Source organism: Ornithorhynchus anatinus, chromosome 13 (assembly GCF_004115215.2).
Source record: "Ornithorhynchus anatinus isolate Pmale09 chromosome 13, mOrnAna1.pri.v4, whole genome shotgun sequence".
Classification (NCBI taxonomy): Eukaryota; Metazoa; Chordata; class Mammalia; order Monotremata; family Ornithorhynchidae; genus Ornithorhynchus; species Ornithorhynchus anatinus.
The window spans coordinates 40,530,193-40,555,339 of record NC_041740.1 but is presented as its reverse complement, the minus strand read 5'-3'; the positions used below and the strand labels follow the sequence as shown (position 1 = coordinate 40,555,339).

The following is a 25,147-nucleotide window of genomic DNA, read 5'->3' as shown; positions in this document are numbered from 1 at the left end:
CAAAGGATTTAGAGAGGGCGAGGCTCCCGGAGGTGCCGGGGAGACCTGGCATCTTTCTCCCCACCCACCCTGGCCGGGCAGAGTCCCCCTCCCCCAGCGGTTGTGCCCCGCCTCTCTGGGCCTCAGTTTCCCCTGGGCCGTGCCCCGCCTCGAGGAGCTTGCGCTGGAGAAGGAGGAAGCCAGGGGTCTGTGAGGCTGGACCCGGGGGCTACTCGCACCCGGGGCTGGGGAGCCCGGAGGCGTCTACCTGCCGCCTGGCTGTCTGGAGCTGACGGTCCCGGCCCCCTCCTTTTCTCTGCGCGCGGTCACCCGCCCCCCTCAGCCTGTCACCGTTGCATAAGCCCAGCGGGGTCGCACGTGGCTGGGAGACCTCGGAGCCAGGGCCAGGTAGGAGTCAGGAAGGGCCGCTTTGCCTTCCGAATCAGCCCCTGGCCGGGCACCCCTGGCCCCTGAGACAACGTGGACGAAGCCCTGGGACCCCTCCCGTCGCCAGAGCTGGCCCCTTCCCCCCCCCCCCCCCGGCTTGGGTCCGCTCGCCCCTCTCCCCCCGCAACATGGTAATAATAATGTTGGTATTTGTTAAGCGCTTACCATGTGCCGAGCACTGTTCTAAGCGCTGGGGGTAGAGACAGGGTCATCGGCTTGTGAGCCAAGGGAGGCTCACAGTCTTAATCCCCGTTTTACAGATGAGGGAACGGAGGCACCGAGAAGTGAAGTGACTTGCCAAAGTCTGACGGGTGGCAGAGCCGGGATTAGAACCCACGACCTCCGACTCCTTCCACTGAGCCACGCTGCTTCTCTAACATCACAGGCCGAACCCTCTTCACCCTCCAGGTGAAAGGCAGCTCCCAGGGGTGGGAAGCTGCTCTGATGGCGGGGAAGGAAGTTCAGAATAGACAGAGCCTTAAATCAGAAAGTCTCTCCCCAGCTGGAGGAGACAGGGCAGACTGGCAGATCCTGCTGTGGCACCGATACCCCGGGCCGGGCTGAGGGTGCCACCCCCAACCCAGGAGATCCAGCTGTTCACATTTTTGCCTAAACCCCAGCTGCTGCGCTTGTGAAAACAACCTGCTTCTTCCTGGCAGCCGGGCACCTGCTCCCCCGCCCTCTCCCTCTCCGGAAAGAGCCCGGGCTTGGGAGTCAGAGGTCTTGGGTTCGAATCCCAGCTCTGCCACTTGTCAGCTGTGTGACTGTGGGCAAGTCACTTCACTTCTCTATTTTCGTTATTTTCTTTATTTCGTTACCCTATTTATTTTGTTAATGAATTGTACATCGCCTCGATTCTATTTAGTTGCCATTGTTTTTACGAGATGTTCTTCCCCTTGACGCTGTTTAGTGCCATTGTTCTTGTCTGTCCGTCTCCCCCGATTAGACTGTAAGCCCGTCAAACGGCTGGGACTGTCTCTATCTGTTGCCGACTTGTTCATCCCAAGCGCTTAGTACAGTGCTCTGCACATAGTAAGCGCTCAATAAATACTATTGAATGAACTATTGAATGAATTCTCTGTGCCTCAGTGAGCTCATCTGGGGATGAAGACTGTGAGCCTCATGTGGGACAACCTGATTACCGTCTATCTACCCCAGCGCTTAGAACAGTGTTCTGCACATAGTGCTTAACATACCAACATTATTATTATTATCTATTTCCCTTCGCACTTGGCTAGGCAGAGGAGGGTCAGACTGGGGGTCTCGGGGAGAGAGGGAGCTGGCACCCTAGGGTGGGGTGAGTGGCAGGATGGATAAGGCCCACGGTGACTCTCCAAGTACCCTGGTCTCTGGGAGAATGACAGGTGAACTTCAGCCCACTTCCTCCCTCCACGCCCCCCATCCTACCAAGAAGGAGTCTAGGCTGAAATACAGAACGAGGGTCTTTTAATTGTCTAAGAAAGAGGAAAATAAATAAGCCAACGACATTCAGACAGGGCTAGCCCCCGCTCCATCGCCTCTTCCCACCCCTAGCTATGGGCCTAGGTAGAATTAGATCAGGTGCTAAAGATCCTGGTCTGCATCAACCCATCAGCACCCCCGGGCAGACACAGCTGGCGCTCCTCCCCCTACCCTGCATCCCTAACGGAACCATTGAGGATGGGGACCACTGGGGGCAACACCTGGAGGGCAGGGTGTAATTTCCAGGAGGGGTGGGAGGAGGGGAGTCCGTTGGAGATCCCGGAGAGGAACAGCTTTCCGGGGAGAGATATCCGGATTGAGGTGGGTGGAAATCTCACTTCCACCGCCTCTTGTCCTCGTTGTTTCCCCAGTGCAGGGCCTGGAGGCCATCACCCCACTAAGTTTGGAAGTCTGAGCTTCAGGGAGCCTGCCCTTCTCCCTCATCTCCGCTCCCAGGGGGCAGGGGCAGAGGGAGGGTGGTCTGAGTGAAGCCTGTTCCTGCTGGGGGAGCTGAGCCCCCTCTCCCTGCAGGCCTGGAGGTAATCACCCCTACGTTCTCTCTCTGTCTGAAAGGGGCTGGGGGAGGGCAGTCAGAGCTGGGTGTCCCCACTTTCCAGGGCGGAAGGCAGAGCCTCTTCAGGCTGGGGAGGGGCGTCCCCGGAGGTCGAGGGCCTCGGGCTTCCTGGGCTGGGCTGTTGGGGGGAGGCAGCCCCCCAGGCAGGCCCTGATGGCCTCCTGCACCTCGTCTCCCAGCCCGTTCATCCGCTCCTCGTACTCAGACAGCGCTTCCTTCTGGACCTGCAAGGCAGAGCGGAGCATGGCAAAGCAGGGCTCAGGGCACCACCAGCCTCCTGTCCTTCCCTGCCAGCTGCTGCAGGGTCGGGTGTCGGCAGGCCCCCGGCTCATGGGGCCCAAGGTGGCCCTGGGGTGGCAGAAATCTTTACCCGTTTTTCTTTCTCCCGGATCTGCTCCAGGCAGGCCAGTTGCTTCTCCTCCAGTTTCTCCTGGTGCCTCACCAAGTTGTCGGTAATCTGGGCAAGAAGGTGCATTCGCCTGGGAGTTTTGCTTCTACCCTCCCCACCCCCCTGCTCGCTTCCGCCCCCTGTAGCGGCGTCGGTTCCTGTAGCGGTGGAAGGCACTGTGCCACAGAGAACTGGCAGTGCCCCCCTTGTCCCCCACCTCTGAATCATTCCGACAGGCACCACCGAGGGGCTACCCCGCGCCGAAGGTCTCAGAGGTCACGCCCTTTGCATAGCCGGACCGAGTACTCGTCTTTTGCTGCCAATCTGGTGCTCAGTCCCCTGACCCTCAGGAGACGACACCCTTCTCCCCCTCCTTCCTTGCTGGAGCACTGATGGGGGGTTTAGAGCAGGTGGAGAGCCAGGACTGGGGCCTGAAAGGCTAAGGCCGTGGTGGGGGACGGTGCCAATCTGAGGGCCAGGCCCCTGTCGTGCCCGGAGGATGTGAGGGAGCTCGGGCAAGCTCATTGCCTGCCTCCTCCCACTGACACCCACCCACCTGTTTGATGATGTGAACCACTTCCTGGATATGGGAGTTGTTGATTTCTCTCTTCACCCTGAAGGAGGGAGGAAGGAACCGGGAGCTGAGGGGGGGCGGGTCAGGGCGGCAAGCCTGGAACATGCCCTCCCTGAGAGGTCTGATGGGGGTAGGGTGGGCATCGGAGTCAGAGGGGCCGGAGGAGGGGGTAAGCCACCTTCGGTGGTTGGTTCGGGGCCGGGACCAGAGGGCCCATAATAATAATGATTGTGGTATTTGCTAAGCCCTTACTATGGGCTAAGCACTGGGATAGATACAAGAAAATCAGGTACCACGTAGGACTCACAGTCTAAGTAGGAGGGAGAACAGGAATCGAATCCCCATTTTGCCTCCAGCTGCGGCAAGGAGAATTGAAGTGACTGTAAGCCCGTTAATGGGCAGGGACTGTCTCTATCTGTTGCCGATTTGTACATTCCACGCGCTTAGTACAGTGCTCTGCACCTAGTAAGCGCTCAATAAATACTAATGAATGAATGAATGATTTGCCAGCGGTCACACAATAGGTAAGTGGCGGAACCACGACTAGAACCCAGGTCCTTCTGACTCTCAGGCCAGTGTTCTTTCCAGAAGGCGATGCTATTGGGAAGACTGGGATCGGGCCTGGGCATGGGCTCAAGTAGAGGAGTGAGAATAGGGTGGGGGAAAGCCGGAAACCTCCCTCCCCACCCCATTACCGCTCCTGGGCCATCTTGTCGCTGGCGCTCTTGCTCGTGGCCTGGACCCGCTCCAGCCTCCTGGCCTCCAGCTTCTTCTTCATCTCCTTGGTGTCACTGCCGGGGGGCAAGGGAGAGAGGGAGAAGGTGTCAGCACATCCGGAGGAGTGGACCGGGATGGGCCGAAGGCGGGGTCTCGCGGTCCTGGCCCGTACCTCTCCGCCGACTCCTTCAGGGCCTTCAGCTCGGCCGTGTGTCTCTCCCGGGCCAGCTCGGTCACCTTGGCCATTTGCTGGGGGATGATGGTGGGGAGGGGCTCACCGGAGCCGTGACCCTGCTCCCACTTTCCCGGGGACAGGAGGGATGGGAAGGTGGGCAAGGGACCCCCCCCCCCAGCTGTGGACCACATGGCCTGGGACACCACCTCTGGGCCCTGCCCTGTCGGCTTCTAAGACTGGACGGTGGCTCCTCGCTGGGCCTGGGGAGGGGAGGAAGCCCAGGGCGGGGACGCCTGTGCCCGCCGCTGCCCGCACCTCGCCGATGTGCTGCTCCTTGCGTTTCAGCAAGCCCCGGTAGTGGTCCTCCCCGTGCTGGAGTAACTCCGTCTCCAGTTTCTCCCTCAGCTGCTCCCGCACGCGGCTGTCGCTGTCGTCGGACCCCTCGCCCTGCCAGGTCCCGCCGCCCTCCTCCCAGGGTAGACTTCTGCCAGGCCGGCCCGGGGCAGCACGGGCGGGTGGGAGCCAACCAGGGAGGAAGGGGAGAGGCCCGCTGAGAGGTGGGCTGGCCTCTGCCAACCAGGGAAGGGGGGAGGTGAAAGGAGGGGAGATGGCAGGAGATGGGGGGGGGGTGAAGCCCTGAGCCTCCCCTCTAGACTGCAACCCCTCCCCCCGCCCCAACTGTAAATTTACGATATTGTTGTATCGTAATAATAATAATGATAAAGTGCTTACTATGTGCCAGACACGGTACTGAGCACTAGGGTGAATACAAGCGAATCGCGTTGGACACAGTCCTTGTCCCACGTGGGGCTCACAGTCTGAATCCCCATTTTACAGATGAGGTAACTGAGGCCCAGAGAAGCGAAATGACTTGCCCAAGATCACACAGCAAACAAGTGGCGGAGGCGGGATTAAAACCCATGACCTTCTGGCTCCCGGGTCCCTGTACTGCGCCAAGCGCTTAGTACAGTGTTCGCACAGTAAGTGCTCAATAATTACCATTGAACGAATGAACGAGTGACTGGAGGGAGGGAGATGACCGAAGGTGGGGAGGTGAAGGAGGGAGATTGTGGGGGCAGGAATGGCAAGAGTGGGGATGGGTCGCGGGGGGGGGGGGCTCTCCAAACCCTCCTCCACCACCCCCTCCCCAGTCTAGTAGCCCCAGAGGAAAAGTGTGGGATTTCCAAGGTGGGCTCCACCCCCTCTGCGAGCTGCGATCACCCACCCTCCACCCGCAGAGTCCCAGAGCGCTTGTGTGAAGAAACCTTGCCCACCCCGGCCTAGGGCAAGGGATGGAGCGCGGGGCGGCGGATGGTACCTCTTCTTGCGGATGCTCTTGCCGCAGGAAACTTTCTTGCCCCCGCCTTGGGCGTCCAGCTCGGCCAGTAGGGTGGCGTACTTGCTGAGCACCTCCTCCCGCCGCCGCCCGCCCCGTCGCTCCAGCTCCTTCAGCTCCTTCTCCTGCCGCTTCTGCAGCTTCACGAAGCTCTTCAGCTGCTGCAGCTCCTCCAGACTGGCCGTCTGAGGCTCTGGGGACCCGGGGGCCGTCACAGACCCTGACCCAGCCCCATTTCCTGCCCCTGACTTCCAGGTCTTGGCCTTCTCCCACTACTGGGAATTCTGGAGGCGTTGGGGCTCCCGGGGCTCGCTGTTCCTAACCCAAATCCGATGCAGACTCTAACTTTGACCCTGCTCCCTAACCCTCCCTCTCTCTATTCCGTGGTTTACTCCCAGCCCTGACCCCCGCCCCGCCCCTGTCCCCGGGAGATTTACCCGCAGCTTCTCTCAGTGCTTCTTCCTTGGCCCAGACCAGAGCGGCTGGAATAATAATAATAATTATGATATTAATTATGGTATAACAGTGCCAAGCAGTGTCCTAAGCGCTGGGGTGTATACAAGAATTACGGAGCGGGCTGCCAGGGTCGCTGGATCCCCAGCGGGGGAGGAGGGCGAGCGGGAGAAGAAGAGGGGGAAGAGGGCAGGTCGAGGGGGAGGAGGGCAGGGGGACAGGGTGCAGAGCAGAGGAGCTTAAGCGCATAGTACAGTAAGCGCTCAATAGATATGATTGAATGAATGAATGAATGAGAGGAAGGGGACCCCATCGGTGTCTCCTCAGGGCAGGGCCGCGAGGCAGGCAGGCGGCACCCTGGGTCGGGTGCCGTGCCCAGATGGGGGAGGGTGGGCATCTGGGACTGCCAGGGCCACCAGCTGCCCCGATGCCAGGAAGCCGTGGAGAGAGGGGGGCAATGGCCAGCCGTGACCCGGAGCCCGGTACCTGCAGGTCCATTGGAAGAGGGAGCCGCGGAAGAGCCCGTGGAGGTCGACGTGCCGTTGGCCTGAGCCGGAGCCGACGTCCGGAGCTGGAAGGGCTGTTGCCAGGGGGTCGGGGGAGTCACTCGGGGCAGGGGGTCGCGACACCCCCGACGCCAGGCCGCCCTGCCCCGTGGCCCCCGGATGCTGGGTACCACCCACCTCAGGAGGGGTATCCCCCGCCTCCTTCAGCTTCACCGACTTCTTGTCGTGGGCATTGAAGAACTTGATGGGGTTAGCGAGGGCGACGGTCAGGTCTGTGGGCAGAGAGGGGCACGGTGGGCATTGGGCAGATCCACACCCCCCCACGATGTGAATCCCAGCGCCGGGGGAGAGGTGGGTTTACCTGCCCAGGTGTCAGGCACGTAGTCCTTCATTTCCAGGAAGATGAAGAGGGCGGGCATGGTGAGTGGCACGTTGCTCTCGCTGCGCAGGCACAGGTGGTGGTACCCTGCTGGGCACGAAGGGGTGCTCAGCGGACCCACCCATCTGACCTGCCCCTTGCCATCCCTTCCAGGGTCAGTGACTGCCAGGAGACCCCCCCCGCCACGGATCCCGTTGGCAGCTGGAGATGCCCCTGGTGCCCGGGCAGGGTCCAGGCCTCCCTCAAAGGAGCAGGTTGGAGAAGGGGTGGGGAGAGGCCGGTCAGCCCTTACCGGAGTGAACGGCGTTGACCGGGATGATGCGATGACCGATGAACTTGCCCCCCTCTTCCAGCACTGCCACCCGCAGGGAAGCCAACTCGGGCATCAGGATCTGGAAGGGGACGGGGAGGGGGTCTTTGGAAGCTGGAGGGGGGGCCGGGGGCCTGCACATAGCCCACCGATCCCACGCCCCTTCCAGACCGACCCCGGGTGACCTGTTGCCGGTCCCTGGAAACCCTCTGCTGCCCCTCAGCCCCCCACCGGGCCACCTTCTCGAAGACAAAGGGTTCCTCGTTCCAGACGGGGTTGATGGAGTTGGCGCTGGGCGTCAGCTTGGTGCGGTAGCGCCTCTTGGGGTCCCCGGGCAGCCCAAACAGTTCCACCTCCACGTAGGTGCGGACGCTGCGCTCCGACAGGAACTGCCCCGAGATCACCTGTGGGACCGGCCCCCGGCCGAGCCTCAGTTTCCCCCGGTCCCTTCCCCGGGGTCTCCTGGCTTAGCTCGCGGCGGGCAAGGAACGTGTCTACTAACTCTGTTGTATCGTACTCTCCCCAGCACTCGGTACATTGTTTTGCACATAGTAAGCATTCAGTAAGTACCACTGACTGATTGATTGCTTCGGGGGTCACCGGCCCAGCACGGCAGGGCGGGCAGGGTGGGAGGTCCTCTCCCCCACTCTGCTCTAGCCATGGGGAGGGAGTCGGGAAGTCCAGTGGTTAGGGCTGTGGCGTCCTGCCCCCGGGCCGTCCCAATTCAGGGGGACTTGGGAACCACCCCCCTCCCCAGTACTGTCAGACTACCTCAATTTTTCCCATGGTCAATGGGGTCAGCCCCCTGCTCCCATCCCCACACCCCTCCCCACCTCGGGCTCCAGCGCCCCCCCTTCTGTTTCCATGGAGACCAAGAGAGAGGCTGAGGGGGAGGCGGTAACCATGGCAACCCGCCACTGCGGGAACCTGCTGGAGTCGATGCTCCCCAAGTCCTGAGAAGTGGAGGCGGGAAGGGGGGCGGGGGAGTGTCCCCCAGGGCCGGCTTCCTCCCTCCCTCCAAATCGCCTCCCCGGCCCCACCCCCAGGTGGGCTCCCGCTCCCCCAGGGTCCTTGCCGTGATGGAGAGGGTGCTGGCGACCACCACATCGATGCGGTCCACGGAGAAGGGGTCAAACTGCTTGTCCGGCCGGCGCATGAACTCATGCTTCAGGAGGTAGCCGCTCTGGCCGTTGAACTCGAAGAGAGCCATGTTCTGCTGCATGGGCAGGTCTGCGGGTGGGGCGGGAAGGGGCCCGTCAGGGGCAGCTGCGGGGGCGCACCCGGGGCAACAAGTACGTGCCCCTGCCCGCTGGGCCACTCACAGGCCCCATCTGCCCCAGGTGGCAAAGGCAGGGGACTGGACGGGTTGACCTCTCCAAGTTCCCTCCAGCGGCAGGATGTGTGGACCCCCCGATCTCGCAGAACCGGGCCACCCACCGGGAGTCTGGAAGTTGAGGGCGACCATCTGGCAGCCGGCATTCCAGAACATCTGGGGCAGGTAGTTGGACGAGTCCATGCGGGTTCCCTTGGGGTAGATCCGGCTCATCTGGCGCTTGTTGTAGCTGCCCTGGGTATAGGGGGCCAACCGGCCAGCAGACGGCATCCCTCCCGCTCTGCCCCTCCGGCTCCCCTCCGGACCCCGGGGTCCGGCCATCCCAGCCCCTCCCCGGCCCTGGGGGACCCCTCCCCGCGCTCCGCCCGCCATGGCTTCAAGGATACTCTACGAACTGCACAGGGGCCTTGGTGAGTAAATCGTAGGCCTTCATCTCGGTGAAGGAGGAGATGACGTAACTGCGGTTCTTCTCTAGGGGAAGGAGAGGGCTGGGGTTGGGCTGGGCTGGGGGATCTACTCTAAATAGGGTGGGCCGTGCCTGGGACCGAACCCAGTCCTCACTGCCCCTGCCCTGCCCGGAGGCTGGCCCACCCTCAGTTCCACCCGCCTCCAACCCTCCACTCCCTCTCACGGGCAGAGAATTCAAAGGAGATGAACTTAGTGGGTTGGATGTAGTTGACCAGGCTGGACATCTCTTTGTAGGCGGTCACTTCGAGGCCGGCAGTACCCTGGGAGGAGGGGGGCAGAGGAGGGTGGGTCAGTCTGGGGCCCACAGAAGGACATGCTGTATGAGGCAGTGCAGACCAGAGAGACCCGAGCTCCTGGGGTGGCGGGACCCGGCACAGAGTGGTGATGGCATTGTCTCCCGGGAGCAGGAAAGTGTCCGAGGGATCCCAGCCTCCATCCCCCACACACCTCATCCGACTGCATTTTCTTCATCTCCTCTTCATCCAAGCTCCCGGACTCCTCCTGCTCTTCCTCCTCCACCTCCTCGGCCTCTTCCTCGCTGGCCCGCGCTACCACGTACGGCTCCGTCAGCCCCCGGCTGCGCCAGCCCCCACAACCTCTGCCCCAAACCGGACCCCTCAACCCCATCCCTGATCGGGGTACCCCCCACAACTCTGCCTCAGCCCCCATCCCTGATCCTTCCCCTCACCCCAGCCCCTGCTCCATACCAGTGTCCCCTCCCTGGACTCTTGGGTTGTCACCGCTGGACAGAGGTTCCCCACTGGAGTCCTCCTCCTCGGGGGGAGGAGGGCTGGCAGAGAACTGGTTCTTCTTGTTTTTGATGAGGATCTTCCCCAGGAGATCCTGGGGGCTGGGCAGGGGGACCCCCGGCTTCAGCTGTGGAATGGGGGAGGGATCAGAGCCAAACCTCAGCCTTCCTCCCCATGCCCCTTGCCACCCCTAATCTCTTCCTTAGAAGCTCAGGGTTCCTGCAGTGCCCTGGGGGCTCAGGACCCCCGCCCCACCTCCCCAGTGCCTCCCACAGTCGCCCTCTACCCCTCTCCTCGTCCACACTCACGGGGAACTTGTCCAGTGGCTCTGTGACCAGCATGTCCCCAAACATGGTGCGGCAGTATTCGGCCATCTTGGCCTGCTGGCGAGGGCTGTCCGGGTGGAGAGAAGGCGTGGGGAGGGGAGTCTCTAGGTAACTTCCAACCAGTTCCCCTCCCCTACCATAAGGTCCAGCTGCCCACCCCGTCTTTTAGACAGGGGAGTCCTTCACTGATGCCCGTAGACCTGACCTCTGGTGCCCACCCCATGGGAGAGAAGCTGCCCTGACCCCACCCATGCCACTGGGGCTCCAATCAACCCCTGCTCCAGCCCAGGATGGACTCAAACACTGGTGGGATGTGGCCTAGTGGAAAGAGCACATGCCCGTGAGAAAGAAGACCTAGTTCTAATCTTGCTCTGCTATGTGACATGGGCAAGTCATTCGCTGAGACTGTTTCCTCCCCTGGAAAACGGGGACTCAATATTTGTTCTTTCTTCTACTGGGACTGTGAGCCCCAGGAGGGACAGAGACTGTGCCCAAATTAACTATCTTGTAACTACCCTGGTGTGTAGTATAGTGCTTGATCTATAGTAACCATTTAATGAATGCCACAATTATTATTATTTTAGGACATCGGGAAGGCCACCACCATGGCTGCAACTGGGAATTCTGTAAACCGTTGGACTGAGGTACGAGAAGCCTGAAATCCTACTGCTCCTTTTGTAATTACTGTCATCCTCATCTTCCAAATTTTTCTTTCATCTTTCCTTACGCACCTGTCACCAAACCCCTCTTCTCTTATAAGTCCCTTGAGGGCCGGGCACTCATTCTATACTTCACCCGTGGATGCTTCGCAGAGTGCTTTGCACAATGGCAGGCGCTTAATAAATATTTTACTGCAGGTTTTGTGGGGGGCGGGAACTCACGAGTCCACGTGGTTCTCGAAGGACAGGATGACTGGGTAGAGGGAAGTCTTGAAGGCGCTCTCAGCGATGGCCTCAATTGCGTCCTGAGAGGGCGAAGGGGTGGGGGAGCGAGGGATAGATTCACTGGGGGACCCCAGCCTGCCTACTGAGACTACCTGTCCCCTTCTCTCCCCCCTCCCATTCCCGTCCAAACCCCAGCCTCCCTGCTGGGACTACCTGTGCCCCTCCTCCCCCCTCCCATTTCTATCCAAACTCCTCCAACAGCATCTGTACACCCGCCGCCTCTACTTCCTCTTCTCCAACTTCCTTCTTGACGTTCTCTCAGCAATTGCGTTTTCACCCCCTTCGCACCACTGAAACTGCCCTCCCCGAGGTCACCAGTGACCTCCTTCTCAGCCAATCTGATGGGGTTTTTTTCCTAGTCCCCCTCTCTTCCTCCTTCAACTCTCCCGTTCTGCCCATCTTTCAATCCTGTTAGTTTTTCCCAGTCCACTCCTTCTTCTCTGTCCAAACGGCCGCTTCGTGGTTCAAGTTCTTGTCATCTCCCAGATTGACTACTCTCTTAATCTCCTCACTGGTCTCTCCACCTCCGGTTTCTCACCTCTTCAGTCCATGCCTCACTCTGCTGCTCAGATCATTTTTCTAAAGCATCATTTTCCCCTTGTCTCTCCATTCCTCAAAATCTTTCAATGGTTACCCATTCCCCTCTGCATCAAACACAGTAAGTGCTCAATAAATATCACCGATTGATTGACTGAAGCAGCATCCTGGCCCCTGGCTTTAAGACACGCCATAAGCTTTCTTCCTCTTATTTATCCTGTCTTCTGCTATGACACCCCTGCTCACATTTTTCACTCCCCTCAGGCTTACCTCCCCTCTAAGTCACATTCTCATCTCTCTTTTTCCCAACCTCTTGCTCATGCCCTTCCTCTTCCCTGCAACTCCCTCCCCGTTCAGATCCACCAGACGCCAGCCCCCTCCCATCTTCAGAGCCCTTTTGAAATCCCATCTCCTCCAGGAGTCCCTCCCCTGATTAATTTTTCTCCACCCGCTAACTTCCCGCTCCGTATTTCTGCACCAACTGCCCACTCAAGCAGTCAGACCTCCGTCACGTTTCTGTACATATCGATTTACACACCCTATTATTTAAGCACTTACTCATCTACAAAATCGCTTTCCTTTCTCTTCTACCCGTACATTAATCTGTATCTGTCTCTGCTGCTGAACCGTCAGCTCTTCGCGGGCAGGGATTGTGTCTTCAAACTCTCTTGTACTCTCCCAAGTTCTTAGTACAGTGCTCTGCACCCATTAGGAGCTCAGTAAATAATATTGATTGAGGGACTGTAGCCCCAGTGGTGCTCACTTCAGATGTCATGTCACGTCAGGTATTCTGGGCCCCGGTCCCTGATTGTAATTCATTCATTCATTCAATCGTATTTATTGAGCGCTATGTGCAGAGCACTGTACTAGGCGCTTGGAATGTACAATTCGGCAACAGATAGAGACAACCCCTGCCCAATGACGGGCTCACAGCTTTACTGGGAACTATACGGATGAGGAAGGAATTCCGTAATCCCCCGATGCCCCCCGCTGCCTGACTCTACCTACCCGGAAGGGGATCTCGGTGGTCATGGTGAAGCCGTGGGTGATGATGGGTTCTTCGTCTGGGGGCTTCCCCTTCCAGCAGTCGAGTTCCACGCAGCGACAGCCAGAGAGCAGCACCTGGCGGTACATCTCAGGGGACGAGATCCCCGAGAACTGACCCGCTAGGCCGGGGCACATCGGGGGTGGAGAGTCAGGGACCATCCCGCTTGTACCCCCATCACACTTGGAGGGAAGAAATCCCTCCCTGTCAGGTGGGTATTTTGGGAGGGGGCTGGGCTGGGGAAAGGTCTGCCCTGGCAGGTAGGTGTTGTGGAGGGGGCTGGTCCGGGGAAGGGGGTCTGACCTGTCAGGTAGGTGTTGTGGGAGGAGTTGATGAAGTAGTGGTTGAGGGGCTGGCTCATGTCCTGGTGAAGAAGCAGCTTGTCCTGGGCCACCACGCTGTTCTCAGGGCCACTCAGAAACCATACCATCCCCTCGGGGGACAATTGACCTGCCAGACATGGGGGTGGGGGGGGAAAGGTCACGACCCCGTGGAGGATAGGGGCCGAGAAACCTAGCACCGAAGGAGCCTTGGGGGAAGTTCTCTGGGGGGCTCGGGGGCCGGGTCCTCACCCCGCTGGATATTGAGGCCGCTGGGCTCGTACTTGTCGATGAGGCCCTGCACCTGCTCGGGTCTGGCTGGCGGGAATAGGAGGGAGTTGAGTCCCGAGTGCCGCTGCTTCTTGTTGATGAACTCGGTCAGGTGGTCCTTCGTCATGTAGGGCTTGGCCTTGGCATGGCTGGGGGCCGGAGGGGCCGGTTGGTCCTCCACTCCCTGCACCCCTGCCCCTCCCCACCCCCATGACTCCCCCGTGCTTCCCCGTCACCCACTAGGAGGTGAAGATCTCGTCGATCTCTGGCCGGGGGCACAGGTTCATGAGGAAGCTGCGGTAGACGGGCTCTGGAAAGTCCTCGGGGTTGATGGAGTCGTTCTGAGTGAGCCAAAGAGTCAGCCATTAGGCCTCCTCCTCCCTCCACCCCCAAGTTCGGCTCCCCAGAGCGGCACGGGTGAGGGGCAGCGGGGGGCAGTGGTCCCAGGGCACATGATGGGGCTGATACTCAGAGGAGGGATAGGCATCCACAGTGCCCTCAGAAGTGGGCAAAGCCAACCCATGCAGGGGAGGAAACGGGGGGAATACAACTGCCTGGATGTGGGGTGGGCATGGGCATGGGTAGAGAGGTGGGCAAAGGAGCAAGGATGGCAGAAAAGGGCCAAGGCAGGGTCATGCCAAGGGGCTGGTAAAAGAGGGGAGAGGACTCCCTCTTTAGCTGCTGCTCTGCTTAAGGTGGGGGGGGTACCCAAGAGGGAAGGGAAAGTGAGGGTTTCAGCACCCCCACTGCCCAGCCTCCTATTGAGGCACATGCAAGGCCCAAGACGGACAAGCAACGAAGCGCAGGGGAACATGCCATTCACATCAGCGCATCCACAGCCAAATTGTACAGTGGAGGGCTCTGCCACAGACACTAAAGAACCTGGATCTAGGGGTCACAGTGGACCCCAAGATGAACTTGTCAACCGAGGGGCACCATTGTTAGGAAGCAAACACGACCACCAGAGAGACAAGACCAGCAGCAAGAAATATTTCCTGGGGTCTCTAACTGCTGGGTTGGGTCTGGAGTCCAGCACCCACCCCCGACTCTCCCCTCTCCACCCTTCACTCTCCCTCAGTGACCCAGCATGGACCCTCCAACACCCCTGACTCTCTCCCAGTAACCCCTCATGCACCTCTCATCCATTAATCTATCCAGATCGTTCTGGAACCTTCTAACAACCTTAAATTTTCCTCTTAGGACTCTTAATGTGCCATTCCAACTATGATTTATCTATATGTTTCTTGATCCTGCTGATCTGTTCACCCCGTACAACCTCTTGTGAGTACAAATTCCAACTGCTCTCCCCCTCTCTGGGAGAAGTGCTTCCTTTTATTTGTTTAAAACCTTCTATTTTTCAGGTTCCACGAGCACCCCTGGTCCTGTCCTCTGCTATTTGAGGAACAACAATTCCATGTTTGCCCTGTCCGTGCCCTTTGTGATTTTCTAAGCTTCAAACCTGAACCTGCTCAGTGTACATCTTTCCAGGCTCCATCCCCCTGGTGATGCTAGTTAGCCTTAATTTCTTTGACAGCTTCTTTCCCCGATCATCCAGGTTGTCCATTTCTGTAACCTCCTTACCTATCGATCCTCCAGGTTGCATTTCTCTAGTTCCATTCTAAGACTCAGCCCTCTGGGAGGGGCCTCCTGAGGAAAGTGAGGGTGTAGGGCAGGGAGGAGGGAATGAGAAGGGGAGGAGAAGGAGGTGGAAGAGAAGAAGGAGGAAGCAGAGGAAGAGGAAAAGGAGACAAAATGGGAACAGGGCATATGCTCACCTTGCCCTTGGCGAGATGACAGGCGCTGAGGGCAGCCTCTACCCGTTTCCGGTCTGCAGGGAACATCTGGAAGAAGCTGGGGAAGGGGCCAGAGGAGATCCCAAGGGGAAATGGAGTAAGGTGGGGCCCGGTATAAGGGAAAGGTGGGTGGAGAGAGGGAGGTCAGGCCTGGAGAGAATGGGAAAGGATGGGCCACAGTGGGGCCGGGCCAGCCCGGAGGCAAGACTAGGTGGGGAGAGCAAAGGTAAGGAGGGTAGAGGGGAGGCTTAGGATCAGGGTTAGCCAGGGTGGTTGCTGGTCAGCATTAGGGTCAGGGTCAGGATTAGTGATGGTGAGATTTAGGGTTCAGGTCAGGGTTAGCCAGTGTGAGTCTCGGGAGGGATCAGAGTCAGTGATCACACTGGGCTCTCCGGGCTCACTTTTTCACTGGAATCTTCCCCTCTGGGTTGAGCTGCATCTTCAGCTTCACCAGACTGGAGGAGAAGATGTGGGCTTCTTCAGTCCCAGGCCCTGGCCCCGACCCTCCACCCACCCTGGGCCAACCCCTGGCTTGGACCCCGAGCTCTTGCCCACAGCGTAGGGGATTGTCCAGCAGATTCTGGGGGAGAGAGCAGGGTGTGAGGGGCCCAGGCTGTGAGCCAGTGCTGGGAGTCAGCCTTCACTCACATCTTCTCCAGAAAGGTACTGCGGGAGGCGTTGGCCGTCAGTGGGTCCTTGGCTAGAGTCAGGACATCCTTGGCCCAGGTCTGCAGGGGACAACGGGCATGGGGACAGAGGGTAGACCTATTGTCAGGGGCTCATTACCTCAGTTAAGACCGTAGACCCCTTCCCTCCAACCCCCAGAGATCATGTCTCCCCGACTCCCTCCTCCTGCCTCCCCCCACACCTGGCCGACGTTCTCTTTGTAGGAGACAAAGTTGTGGAAGGTCAGGTCGACCATGTCGGGGCCGGACACCACGGTCAGAGCCTTCAACAGGAAGGTGTTGTCTGGAAAATCCAAGTTGAAAACCTCCCGTAGCTTCTGGGTCTGCAAGAGGTCGGTCAAAGAGGAGTTGATGTGGGTGAGGGAGGGGCGGTGACCAAGGGACTAGGTGCCTCTGGTTCTGTACCCTGCTTAGCCTCACCCTTGTGTAACAATTTCCTCAGCTGCCACAGATCCAGGCGAGTCCTGGATGGAGAGGCAGCCAGGCCTGGGCAGAGAAACAGCTAGTCCTGGGTGGAGAGACAGTCCGTTCTGGGTGGAGAGACAGCTAGTCATGTGCTGAGAGACAGTCAGACCTGGTCAGAGCAGTGAGTTGTGAGAGGAAAGATTACCAATCCTCAATGGAGAGACAGATATTTGTGAGAGGAGAGACAGCCAGTCCTCAGTGGAGAGACAGCTGGCTGTGAGAGGAGAAACAGCCAGTCCTCAGTGGAGAGGCAGCCGGGTGTGAGAGGAGAGACAGCCAGTTCTCGAGAGACAGTGAGTTGTATGAGGAGAGACAGCCAATCCTCAAAGGAGAGACAACCGGATGTGAGAGGAGAGAAAACCAGTTGTCAGAGGACAGACAGCTAGTTCTCGATGGACGGACAGCCAGGTGTGAGAGGAGTGAAAGCCGGTGCTAGGCGGAGAGACAGTCAGTCTTGGGAGGAGAGACAGCCAGTCTTAGGTAGAGACAGCCAGTCTTGGGCAGAGAGATAGCCTTCCTTCTTGCCAGCCAACCCCCAGGAAGTCCCAGCGGAACCCACCCTCTTTCTCAGGGCCAGTGGAAGGAGACTGGACCTGGGCATTTGGTGTTCTGCTGCTCTGCCTTCCCTTCACCTTCAACTCCACTTTCCCCTAACCCCATCCCCCCTTCTCTAAATTTCCCTACCTGTCTCACCTGCCGAAATAGGGTCAGGGAACAGGCAAATCTAAGCAAAGCAGGGCACCAGCAGGACCCATGAGACCCCCCCCCACCCCTAATACAGGGGGTATAGACAGGTGCCCCCGCCTGGAAAGGAGACAGTGCCTGGGCATCCAGGTCCCAGTCAAGCCCTCCCCGCCTGTGCCAAGCTCACCTTGGGCATCTTAGCAAACTTTCCAAAGCGCGTGTCCCGGATACTGGTGATGTCCAAGAACTCCATCTCCTGAGAGAGAGTGCGGAGGGAAAGAGGCTCAGGGGTTTGGCCCAGTGAGATCTCCCCAGGTGAGCCAGGCCTGACCCAGATCCCTCTTCCCTTCCTCCAGATCCCTCCCCTCAGCCCTTCAGGGGGACCTGGGACGACCCCCTCCTGTTCTCCCTCTCTTCTTCTCATCCTCAGAGCCCTTGCCCTGGCTGGAGGGGATGAAGGCTAGGTCTCTTGGGTGGCTTATTCCCTAGATGTCCAAGCCTCAGTTTCCCCATATCAGCCCTACCAACTGTCCCCCACTTTTCTGGGACCTCCTCTTCACACACTCTGGTCCCCAGGAGACCCTCTTGTTCCACAGGCCCTGAGGGGGAGCTACAGCCTCCAGAGTCTGATGGGACGAGTCAGGAGATACGACCTTCAGCCCCAGTAATAATAATGACATCTGTGGTAAGGCACATCTCCTCCAAGATGCCTTTCCTGACTAAGCCCTCCTTTCTTCTTCTCTCACCCCCTTCTGCGTCGCCCTGACTTTCTCCCTTTATTCATCCCCACTCCCAGTCCCACAGCACTTTGGTACATATCTGTAATTTATTTATATTAGTGCCCCTCTCTCCCTCTAGACTCTCAGCTCCTTGTGGGCAGGGAAGGTGTCATCTTATTATTATACTGTACTCTCCCAAGAGTTTGGTACAGTATTCTGCACCCAGTAAGCACTCGATAAATATGACTCTTTGTTAAGTGCTTAGTACAGTAGTACTAAGGACTGGAGTAGGTACAAGATAATCAGGTCATACACAGCCCCTACCCCATATGGGCTCAAAGTCCAAGTAGGAGGGAGAACAGATATTGAATCCCCATTTTACAGATAAGTAAACTGTGGCACAAAGAAGTTAAGTGACTTGCCTAAGGTCTCCCAGCTAGCCACAATTAGAAACCAGGTCCTCTGACTCCCATATCTGAGATCTTCTGCTAAGCCACACTTTAGCACTTATATACTGCTCGATTTCCTCCCGACCCCAAGCACTTACATAATATATATATATTTAGTCAGTTGTACATTCAATCATTTGTTTTGATTGCTCTCGTAAATAGTTTATGTCTGTCACCTAGGAGAGCGTAAGCTCCTTGTGGGCAGGAAGTATTTTTTTTTTTGTGATTTCGAACTTAACACAGTAGGAACTCAATAATTACTATGACTATTATTATCACCTTGCTCTGGTAGGTCCAATACAGGTAGAAGCCCTTTGGGTCCACACGCAGGATCACGGGGGAAGCCAGTGTCGTGTCCTGGAGAGCAAGAAAGCCATCGTGCTCTGAGTTGAGCTTGGCACCTCCCTCCCAGGGGTCCTCCCCTGACTCCGCCCTATCCCCATCTCTGGTCCTGGCACAGAAGCAGGGAGGGCACGGGGACCAGTGGCGAGGAGCGGCCGGCCTGCTGGGGGGCAGCTACGGAGGGCACAACAGCAGATAGGGCACGGCCAAGCTGGCAGGGAAGGGGTAATGAGAGGAGGGAGCAGGAGGGGGCTGGAGCCCCTTCCCAGGATCCTTGGGATTCGGGTAACTGGAGGTCTCCCCTGGCTGCCCCAGGGGCCCAGGCTCCGCCTCGGTGAGGCACCATTTCCAGAGGAACTGAAAGGAAGCTGTTTCTCCCCTTGGCACTCTCGGGGCGTGGCTCTCAGCCAAAGAAGGGGACTCCCACCAGGGCCAAGAGAACTGCTCTGGGCCACCCTGCCTCTCTTCTCATTGGCCACTCCTCAGCCACCTCTTCCCCTTTGGGTGGGGCAAGATGGCAGAGGTCTAATCTCTTAGCCAGGATGGCGTTACCATGGCGATCAGGTCCCTCAGTCTACTCTGGGTCCCAGCGGCCTGCAGGCCCGGGGCAGGCTAGAGAAAGCCGGTGACATCTTGGCCCCATTTCCCTGGACAGTGGCCTCTCCTCAGGCCCCAGTCCTCCCCTCCCCCTCTTCACCCATTTCCTTCTGCTCTGCGGCCAGCTCAGCAGGGCGGCGGAGAAGCTGCCTGCAAGCCAAGTTTATGCCGGGTACCCAGAGGGGAAGGGTGCGGCGGCTTGTCATACAGAGGGAGCCAAGGCCCTGCTCTATCCCTCCTGGAGGAAGCGAAAGCAGGGGCTCCGGATCCTCCCACTTCCCTGCCCCCATTCCCCCTTCCCCCTCAATTCCCACAGATTCCTGCAAGGGGGAATCTCTCTCCAGAGATTCTGTCCCAGAATCGGCAGGCCCCACTCCAACTCAACCTCAGCCCTCTGCCTTCCTCAGGACAGAAAGTGAAGGCCACATCCCTCCCTCAGGCAGGGGAGGAGCCAACGTTTGTCAGGTGCTTTGAGATCTCTGGGCAGGGATTAGCTCTCCCTCGTTATGGAACTCTGTACACCAACTGCACACATCCAGAAGTATGTCCATATGTACAAATGTTCAGAAACACGTACACTCCCAGACCTGAACCCACATGCACACCAAATGACGTGCATACACTTGTGTTTATACCTATAGAGAAATTTACACACATACATACACACACGGTCCAATTTTTCACGGCAAGCTTTGGGGGAAAAGAGGATTTGGGGGCGGGTTGTTGAGGACTGGAAAGAGAGAGACTTTAAAGGATTCACAGACCAGAAAGCCATGAGCTTGGGTATTTTTAGTACAGTGCTCTGCACCTAGGAAGCGTTCAGTAAATAAGATTGATTCAACCCTGACTGGAAACTCAGAAACCTGGAATATAAGCGAAGCTGGAGTTCAGTTCACGGCACTGCCCCACACAGGGGCACTTGTGACACAGATACCTCCTGGCACACACAAGTGCTCTTAGTACACCGTACGCTTAGTACACTGCGCCGTACAGAGTAAGCGCTCGAGAAATACGGGCGATTGAAATGCATCTGAAGTGGTTCACGCGGACAATCCGGGCGACCCCGCAGATCAATCAAAAGTGGCCCGAACACGCCGGCCCCCACTCACACAAACACTCAGACTCACCACCCACCCCGCAACACACAGATCTCAGTCCCGCAACCTGCAGAACCCCAGTCCGCCCCAACACCCAACCCTTGAGACCCCAGGCCTGGCCTCTTCCACCCCGGTCCCTCGGCCCCACACTCACATCGTCCCACTTGATGAACCGCTCCCCCCGGCTCAGGTAGCTCTTCACCTCGGGGGGCAGCAGGATGGGGCTGAGGAGAGACATGCGGGCTCGGGGCCCACCGGGCTGGGCCTGGAAAGGCAAGGGAAGACAGGGCGGGGGCCCAGGACAAGCCGGCGGGCAGGCGGACAAGAGAGGTGCCAGGAGGCTGAGCGGGGGGGCAGAGGGCGGGTAGGAGGAGGGGTCCGGGCTGGCTCACACTGCGCTGCCCGCCCTAAACTACCCAGTCCGGAAGTCAAGTTCTCCTTATAGTGGCGGGTGGGCAACGTCGAGGCGGCGTCCAGGTAACCATCTGCATTGTAAATCAGCTGCCCGGGGGCACCTGGGCTGGGGGGCGGTGTGGGGATGGGGTCGGGGGAGACCGGGTAGTCTGGGGAGAGAGTAGGATCCGCTGCAGCAGCTGTACTTCCTGTCTTTCAGACTTCCTTCTTGTTCCCTTGTAACCTCAGAGGGATGGGGCCAGGCTCGGGGAGGGGGGTGGGGGTACGGAGCTAGCAGTCCCGGACTGGGGGCCTGCCTGAGATTTTTGACCCTCTGCCGGCTCCAGGATGAGTCGGGTGGAGGGGGCGCCCTTTGTGGGCAGAGTGGGGAGGAGAGAGGGCCATCCTTGGGTTGGGGGACCCTGGGTGGGAATGGGGGAGGCGGGGGGTGGTCAGTGGAGGGCAGAGCGGCTACTGGGGATGGGGGGCTGTGGAAAGGAGGCAGGACTGATGGAAGCCCGGGAGCTGGGGCCTGGCTGGCAGCTGGAGACCTGGAATGCTTTGAATAACCAAAGCTTGCTGCCCCCCTTTCTCGACACTTCCTCCCTAGGAAAATGAAGCAATCACCACCCTTCAAACATTCCCCTGACCGGCCGGCCCTCCCCGCCATCACACACCCCTCCCTCCACCACACACTCCTCCCAGCCTCCCTTCTCCTCTAAGACTGCGCTCCCAAGCTCCCGTCTTGCCCACTGGCCTCCGCCATTCAGCCTCCACTCCAGCCTCCCTCCCTGGGGCTTTTTCTGGGCCTCCAGGATCTCTGCCCCAAATAGAACCCTCTATCACTCTCAGGAGGTCAGTCGGATTTATTGAGCGCTTACTGTGTGCAGAGCACTCTACTAAACACTCTCCTCCTCCTACTTTTGGTCCAGGCCCCAGGCCCTCATCCCCAATGCCCCCACTCCGGCCCCCGGGGTTGTCCGAGACCTTCTGCCCAAATAGGCTAGTTTCCAGCCCACTTCCTCTTACTTAATCTGCTCCCCTTATCTCCCTCCCAAACAGCTTGGGGGAAGGAGGGACTTCGGGTGGCCACTTCCTTCCCTTCCAGGGCCACCCCTGGCCCGGCCTCCTCTTCGGGGAGGGGTCAATCCCCCTACCCCTCACCCATCTCCGTGGCAAACGAGGTCCTAGACCCTGGACCTTGTCCCTGCCCAGGAGCTCGGTCGTTGCCATCAGGGGTGGGGACGCAGGGCCATAGGGCAGAAAAGAAAGAGGTGGCCTGGTATCCACAAGAAGATGGCGTATGTCCCGGGGGGATGGTAGGAGGTGGGGTTTTACCCCCCAAATGCTGCAGGGAATAGAGAAGGGACCGGAGGTGCCAGCAGCTGCTGGTGCGGGATGATGGCGTGATGGATACAGTCCAGGCCTAGAAGTCAGAAGGTTATCATGGGTTCTGATCCCGATTCTGCCACTTGTCTGCTGTGTGGCCTTGGGTAAGTCATTTTACTTCTCTGGGCCTCAGTTACCTCATCTGTAAAATGGGGATTGAGACTGAGTCACCCGTGGGAAAGGGACTGTGTCCAGCGTGACTTGCTTGAATCGATCCTAGCACTTAGTAAAGTGCCTGGCAAATAGTAAGGGCTTAACAAGTACCACAATTACTATTATTATTAATCAGGGCCCAGGGTCAGAGGCTAGGCTGGGGAGGTTACACTCCTCTGAGGTTGAGCCCCTCCTGCAGCGCCCCACCTGCTAGTTCTGCCTCTCTTTCTGATTTTCTCACCCCTTCTCTTCCATCCTGACCCCACCCCAGTGGCTCCTCCCCTCTCCTCAGACCCCTCTGAATGAAATCCCCACCCTTGCACCTCCCCTGCCTCTTCCAACCCACCGGGGCCAATCGAGGGGCATCAGGCCCCCCCCCAACAGCCTCTGGGGGTTATCTTTCTCCCTGTGGGGACTCAGGGCTTCTCCTGGAGCGGGTCTTTCTCCATTTCCCAGCTGTGGAAACTGAGGCCAATGGAGAGGAAAGAATTTGAGAAGAGCGAGCCTCAGTGGAAACAGCACGTGCTGGGGAGTCAGAAGTTATGGGTTCAAATGCCGGTTCAGCCGCTTGTCAGCTCTGTGACTTTGGGCAAGTCACTTCTCTGTGCCTCAGTTACCTTGTCTGTAAAATGGGGATTAAGACTGTGAGCCCCACGTGGGACAGCCTGATCACCTTGTATCCTTCCCAGCGCTTAGAACAGTAGAGCTAGGATCTGACAAGGGCTCTGCTTCCTCCCTCGCTCTAGTATTGGGGAGGGGGCCGGGGGCCTCGGGCCCCCCCACCTCAACCTGTCAATCACAGCCCCTGTGGGCGGGACTGTCCCATTCAAAGGCCCGGGACGCCCCCTGCTGGCCAATCCAGGGAGTGGTGAATCATTCATTCAATCGTATTTATTGAGCGCTCACTGCGTGCCGAGCACTGTAATAATAATAATAATAATGTTGGTATTTGTTAAGCGCTTACTCTGTGCAGAGCACTGTTCTAAGCGCTGGGGTAGATACGGGGTCATCAGGTTGCCCCACGTGAGGCTCACAATCTTCATCTCCATTTTGCAGGCACAGAGAAGGGAAGTGACTTGCCCACAGTCACACAGCTGACAAGTGGCACAGTCGGGATTAGAACGCATGACCTCCGACTCCCAACCCCGGGCTTTTTCCACTGAGCCACGCTGCGACTCTGCCACGCTGAGACTCTGTGTACTGTACTAAGCGCTTGGGAGAATACAATAGAACTATAGACGGACTCCCCCAGACCCAGGACCAGCCACCCCCGTGTCAACCCAATAGTGCTCCTTCTGTTCTGCACGCAGCGCTCGGGGAGGGCCCGGCCTCTGGGGGTTGTGGACGACAGTTCTTGCGTTTGTGTAGATATGTATCTACTCATATTAGTACATATCTCTAAATTATTTACTTATTTATGTTTCCCCCTCTAGACTGAAGGTCGTTTTGGATAGGGAAGGTGTGTACCGATCTCTTGTATTACAAAACAACAGTTGGCAGACCCGTTCCCAGACTGCAACAAGCGAATAGATGAGGGGAGCCTACCAGGACCCTCCCCTCATAGAGATTTCTTCCTCCAGGGCCCCCTCTTCCCTAAATCCTAGCTTCTAGCTCCTGGTATGTGACCTTGGACAAATCACTTACCTTTGCTACGCCTCAGTTCCTCCATTGGTAAAATGAGCATAAAATGCCCACTCCTTCTTACTTCACAGGGATTCAACCAGAGTTTTCATCTCCCATGGGGCTCAAGTCACTCCTCAGTGTCTTGGGGTGATGCTGCCTCTCCCTTAATGGCATCTGACTCATTCCACAGACTAGCAACTAGTGTTCAGTGCTTAGTACAGGGCTTTGCACAGGGTAAGTGCTCAGTAAATATGATTTGGGAAGCAGCACGGCCTAGCGGAAAGAGCCCAGGCCTGGGACCGGCTTCTAATCCCGACTCTGCCACTTGTCTGCTGTGTGACATTAGGCTAGTCATTTCGCTTCCTCTATGTCTCAGTCACCCCATCTGTTAAATGGGGATTGAGACTGTGAGCCCTATGTGGGACATGGACTGTGTTCAACCTCATTAGCTGATATCTTTCCCAGCGTCTAGTACAGTGCCCAGGACACTGTAAGATTTAACAAATACCACCCACCGTTCCCCCCTCCAAAAAAAAAAGAAGTGGGTTTTAGACCCAGCTCTGCCCCTGGTCTGTTCTGTGATCTTGAACAAGTCATTAAGGTTTCTGGGCCTCAGTTCCCTCATTTGCAAAATGGGGATAAACTACTGCTTTCCCTCCCTCTTAGAACATGAGGCCCGTGAAGGTCAGAAACTGCGTCCGATCTGATCGTCTTGTATCTGCCCTTGAGTTTAGCATACAGTAAGTACTTATTAAATGACATAATTATCATTAAAAAGGGAAGACTGAGGAGAGGCTGAAGAGTTTTCCAGCATCCACAGAATCATCATAAGAAGGAGGGTGGCCAACTCTTGACGGCCCCTTCTGAGGATAGAACAAAAGGACATATGCTGCAGGACAAGGGATTTGGGTTAGACATAAGGAAGAACTTTCCAAGCGGACAGTTAGATTGTGCAGTGGGTGACTGAGGGAGGTTCTAGTGTCTCCTCCCTGAGAGATGGTAAAGGATAAGTTTGGATCTGGCCCATCTGGGTAGGTTTGGAAGCCACCCCGCTCGGTCAGAAGGCAGGGGCAGTGACACAGTGACCCCAGGGAAAGTCCCAGGATTCTAAATCTCTCCATTTCCGGGCTGGAATCCCCGACCTGGGCCCTGGGGAAGGGAAGGAATTGATTATCTCTTGCATCAGCCAAGGGGAGGAAAGAACAGCTAAGAAGTTTCTCGGAATGTTTCCTGAAATAGCATCATGCTCATGGCTTGGAGTGGGACAGCCTCTTTCCTCCCCCACATTTACTATCCCCCTGCCCCACATTCTCTCTCCTCCTCCAGCCCCCTGCTGAGCAAGGGCCTGGGAGTCAGAAGGTCATGGGTTCTAATCCTAGCTCCACCACTTGTCTGCTGGGTGAATTCGGGCAAGTCGCTTCACTTCTCTGTGCCTCAGTTACCTCATCTGTAAAATAGAGATTGAG

The 25,147-nt window shown here is 57.9% G+C and overlaps 1 protein-coding gene and 1 long non-coding RNA gene across 2 annotated transcripts; one reads left to right on the top strand and one right to left on the bottom strand.

The window, feature by feature from the left end:
- Positions 1 to 1,850: 1,850 nt before the first annotated feature.
- On the bottom strand, positions 1,851 to 20,661 carry PLCB2 (phospholipase C beta 2). Its single transcript, XM_029078278.2, has 32 exons — positions 20,278 to 20,661; positions 18,367 to 18,444; positions 17,107 to 17,175; positions 15,953 to 16,093; positions 15,733 to 15,812; positions 15,486 to 15,539; positions 15,067 to 15,142; positions 13,532 to 13,632; positions 13,274 to 13,440; positions 13,005 to 13,151; positions 12,665 to 12,822; positions 11,057 to 11,139; positions 10,158 to 10,242; positions 9,808 to 9,976; positions 9,548 to 9,648; positions 9,264 to 9,360; positions 9,019 to 9,103; positions 8,737 to 8,861; positions 8,375 to 8,529; positions 7,539 to 7,703; positions 7,282 to 7,381; positions 6,972 to 7,076; positions 6,788 to 6,882; positions 6,591 to 6,684; positions 6,089 to 6,133; positions 5,634 to 5,844; positions 4,631 to 4,799; positions 4,313 to 4,389; positions 4,119 to 4,214; positions 3,406 to 3,463; positions 2,832 to 2,918; positions 1,851 to 2,685 (listed from the first exon to the last, which is right to left on the bottom strand). Exons 1-32 carry the CDS (start codon positions 20,359 to 20,361, stop codon positions 2,524 to 2,526), a joined length of 3,519 nt encoding a protein of 1,172 aa, XP_028934111.1. The 5' UTR covers positions 20,362 to 20,661; the 3' UTR covers positions 1,851 to 2,523.
- Positions 8,860 to 23,157, top strand: LOC120638776. Its single transcript, XR_005660715.1, has 3 exons — positions 8,860 to 9,042; positions 10,760 to 10,819; positions 23,115 to 23,157. It is a non-coding gene; the product is annotated as an uncharacterized LOC120638776 (long non-coding RNA).
- The last annotated feature ends 1,990 nt before the right edge of the window (positions 23,158 to 25,147 follow it).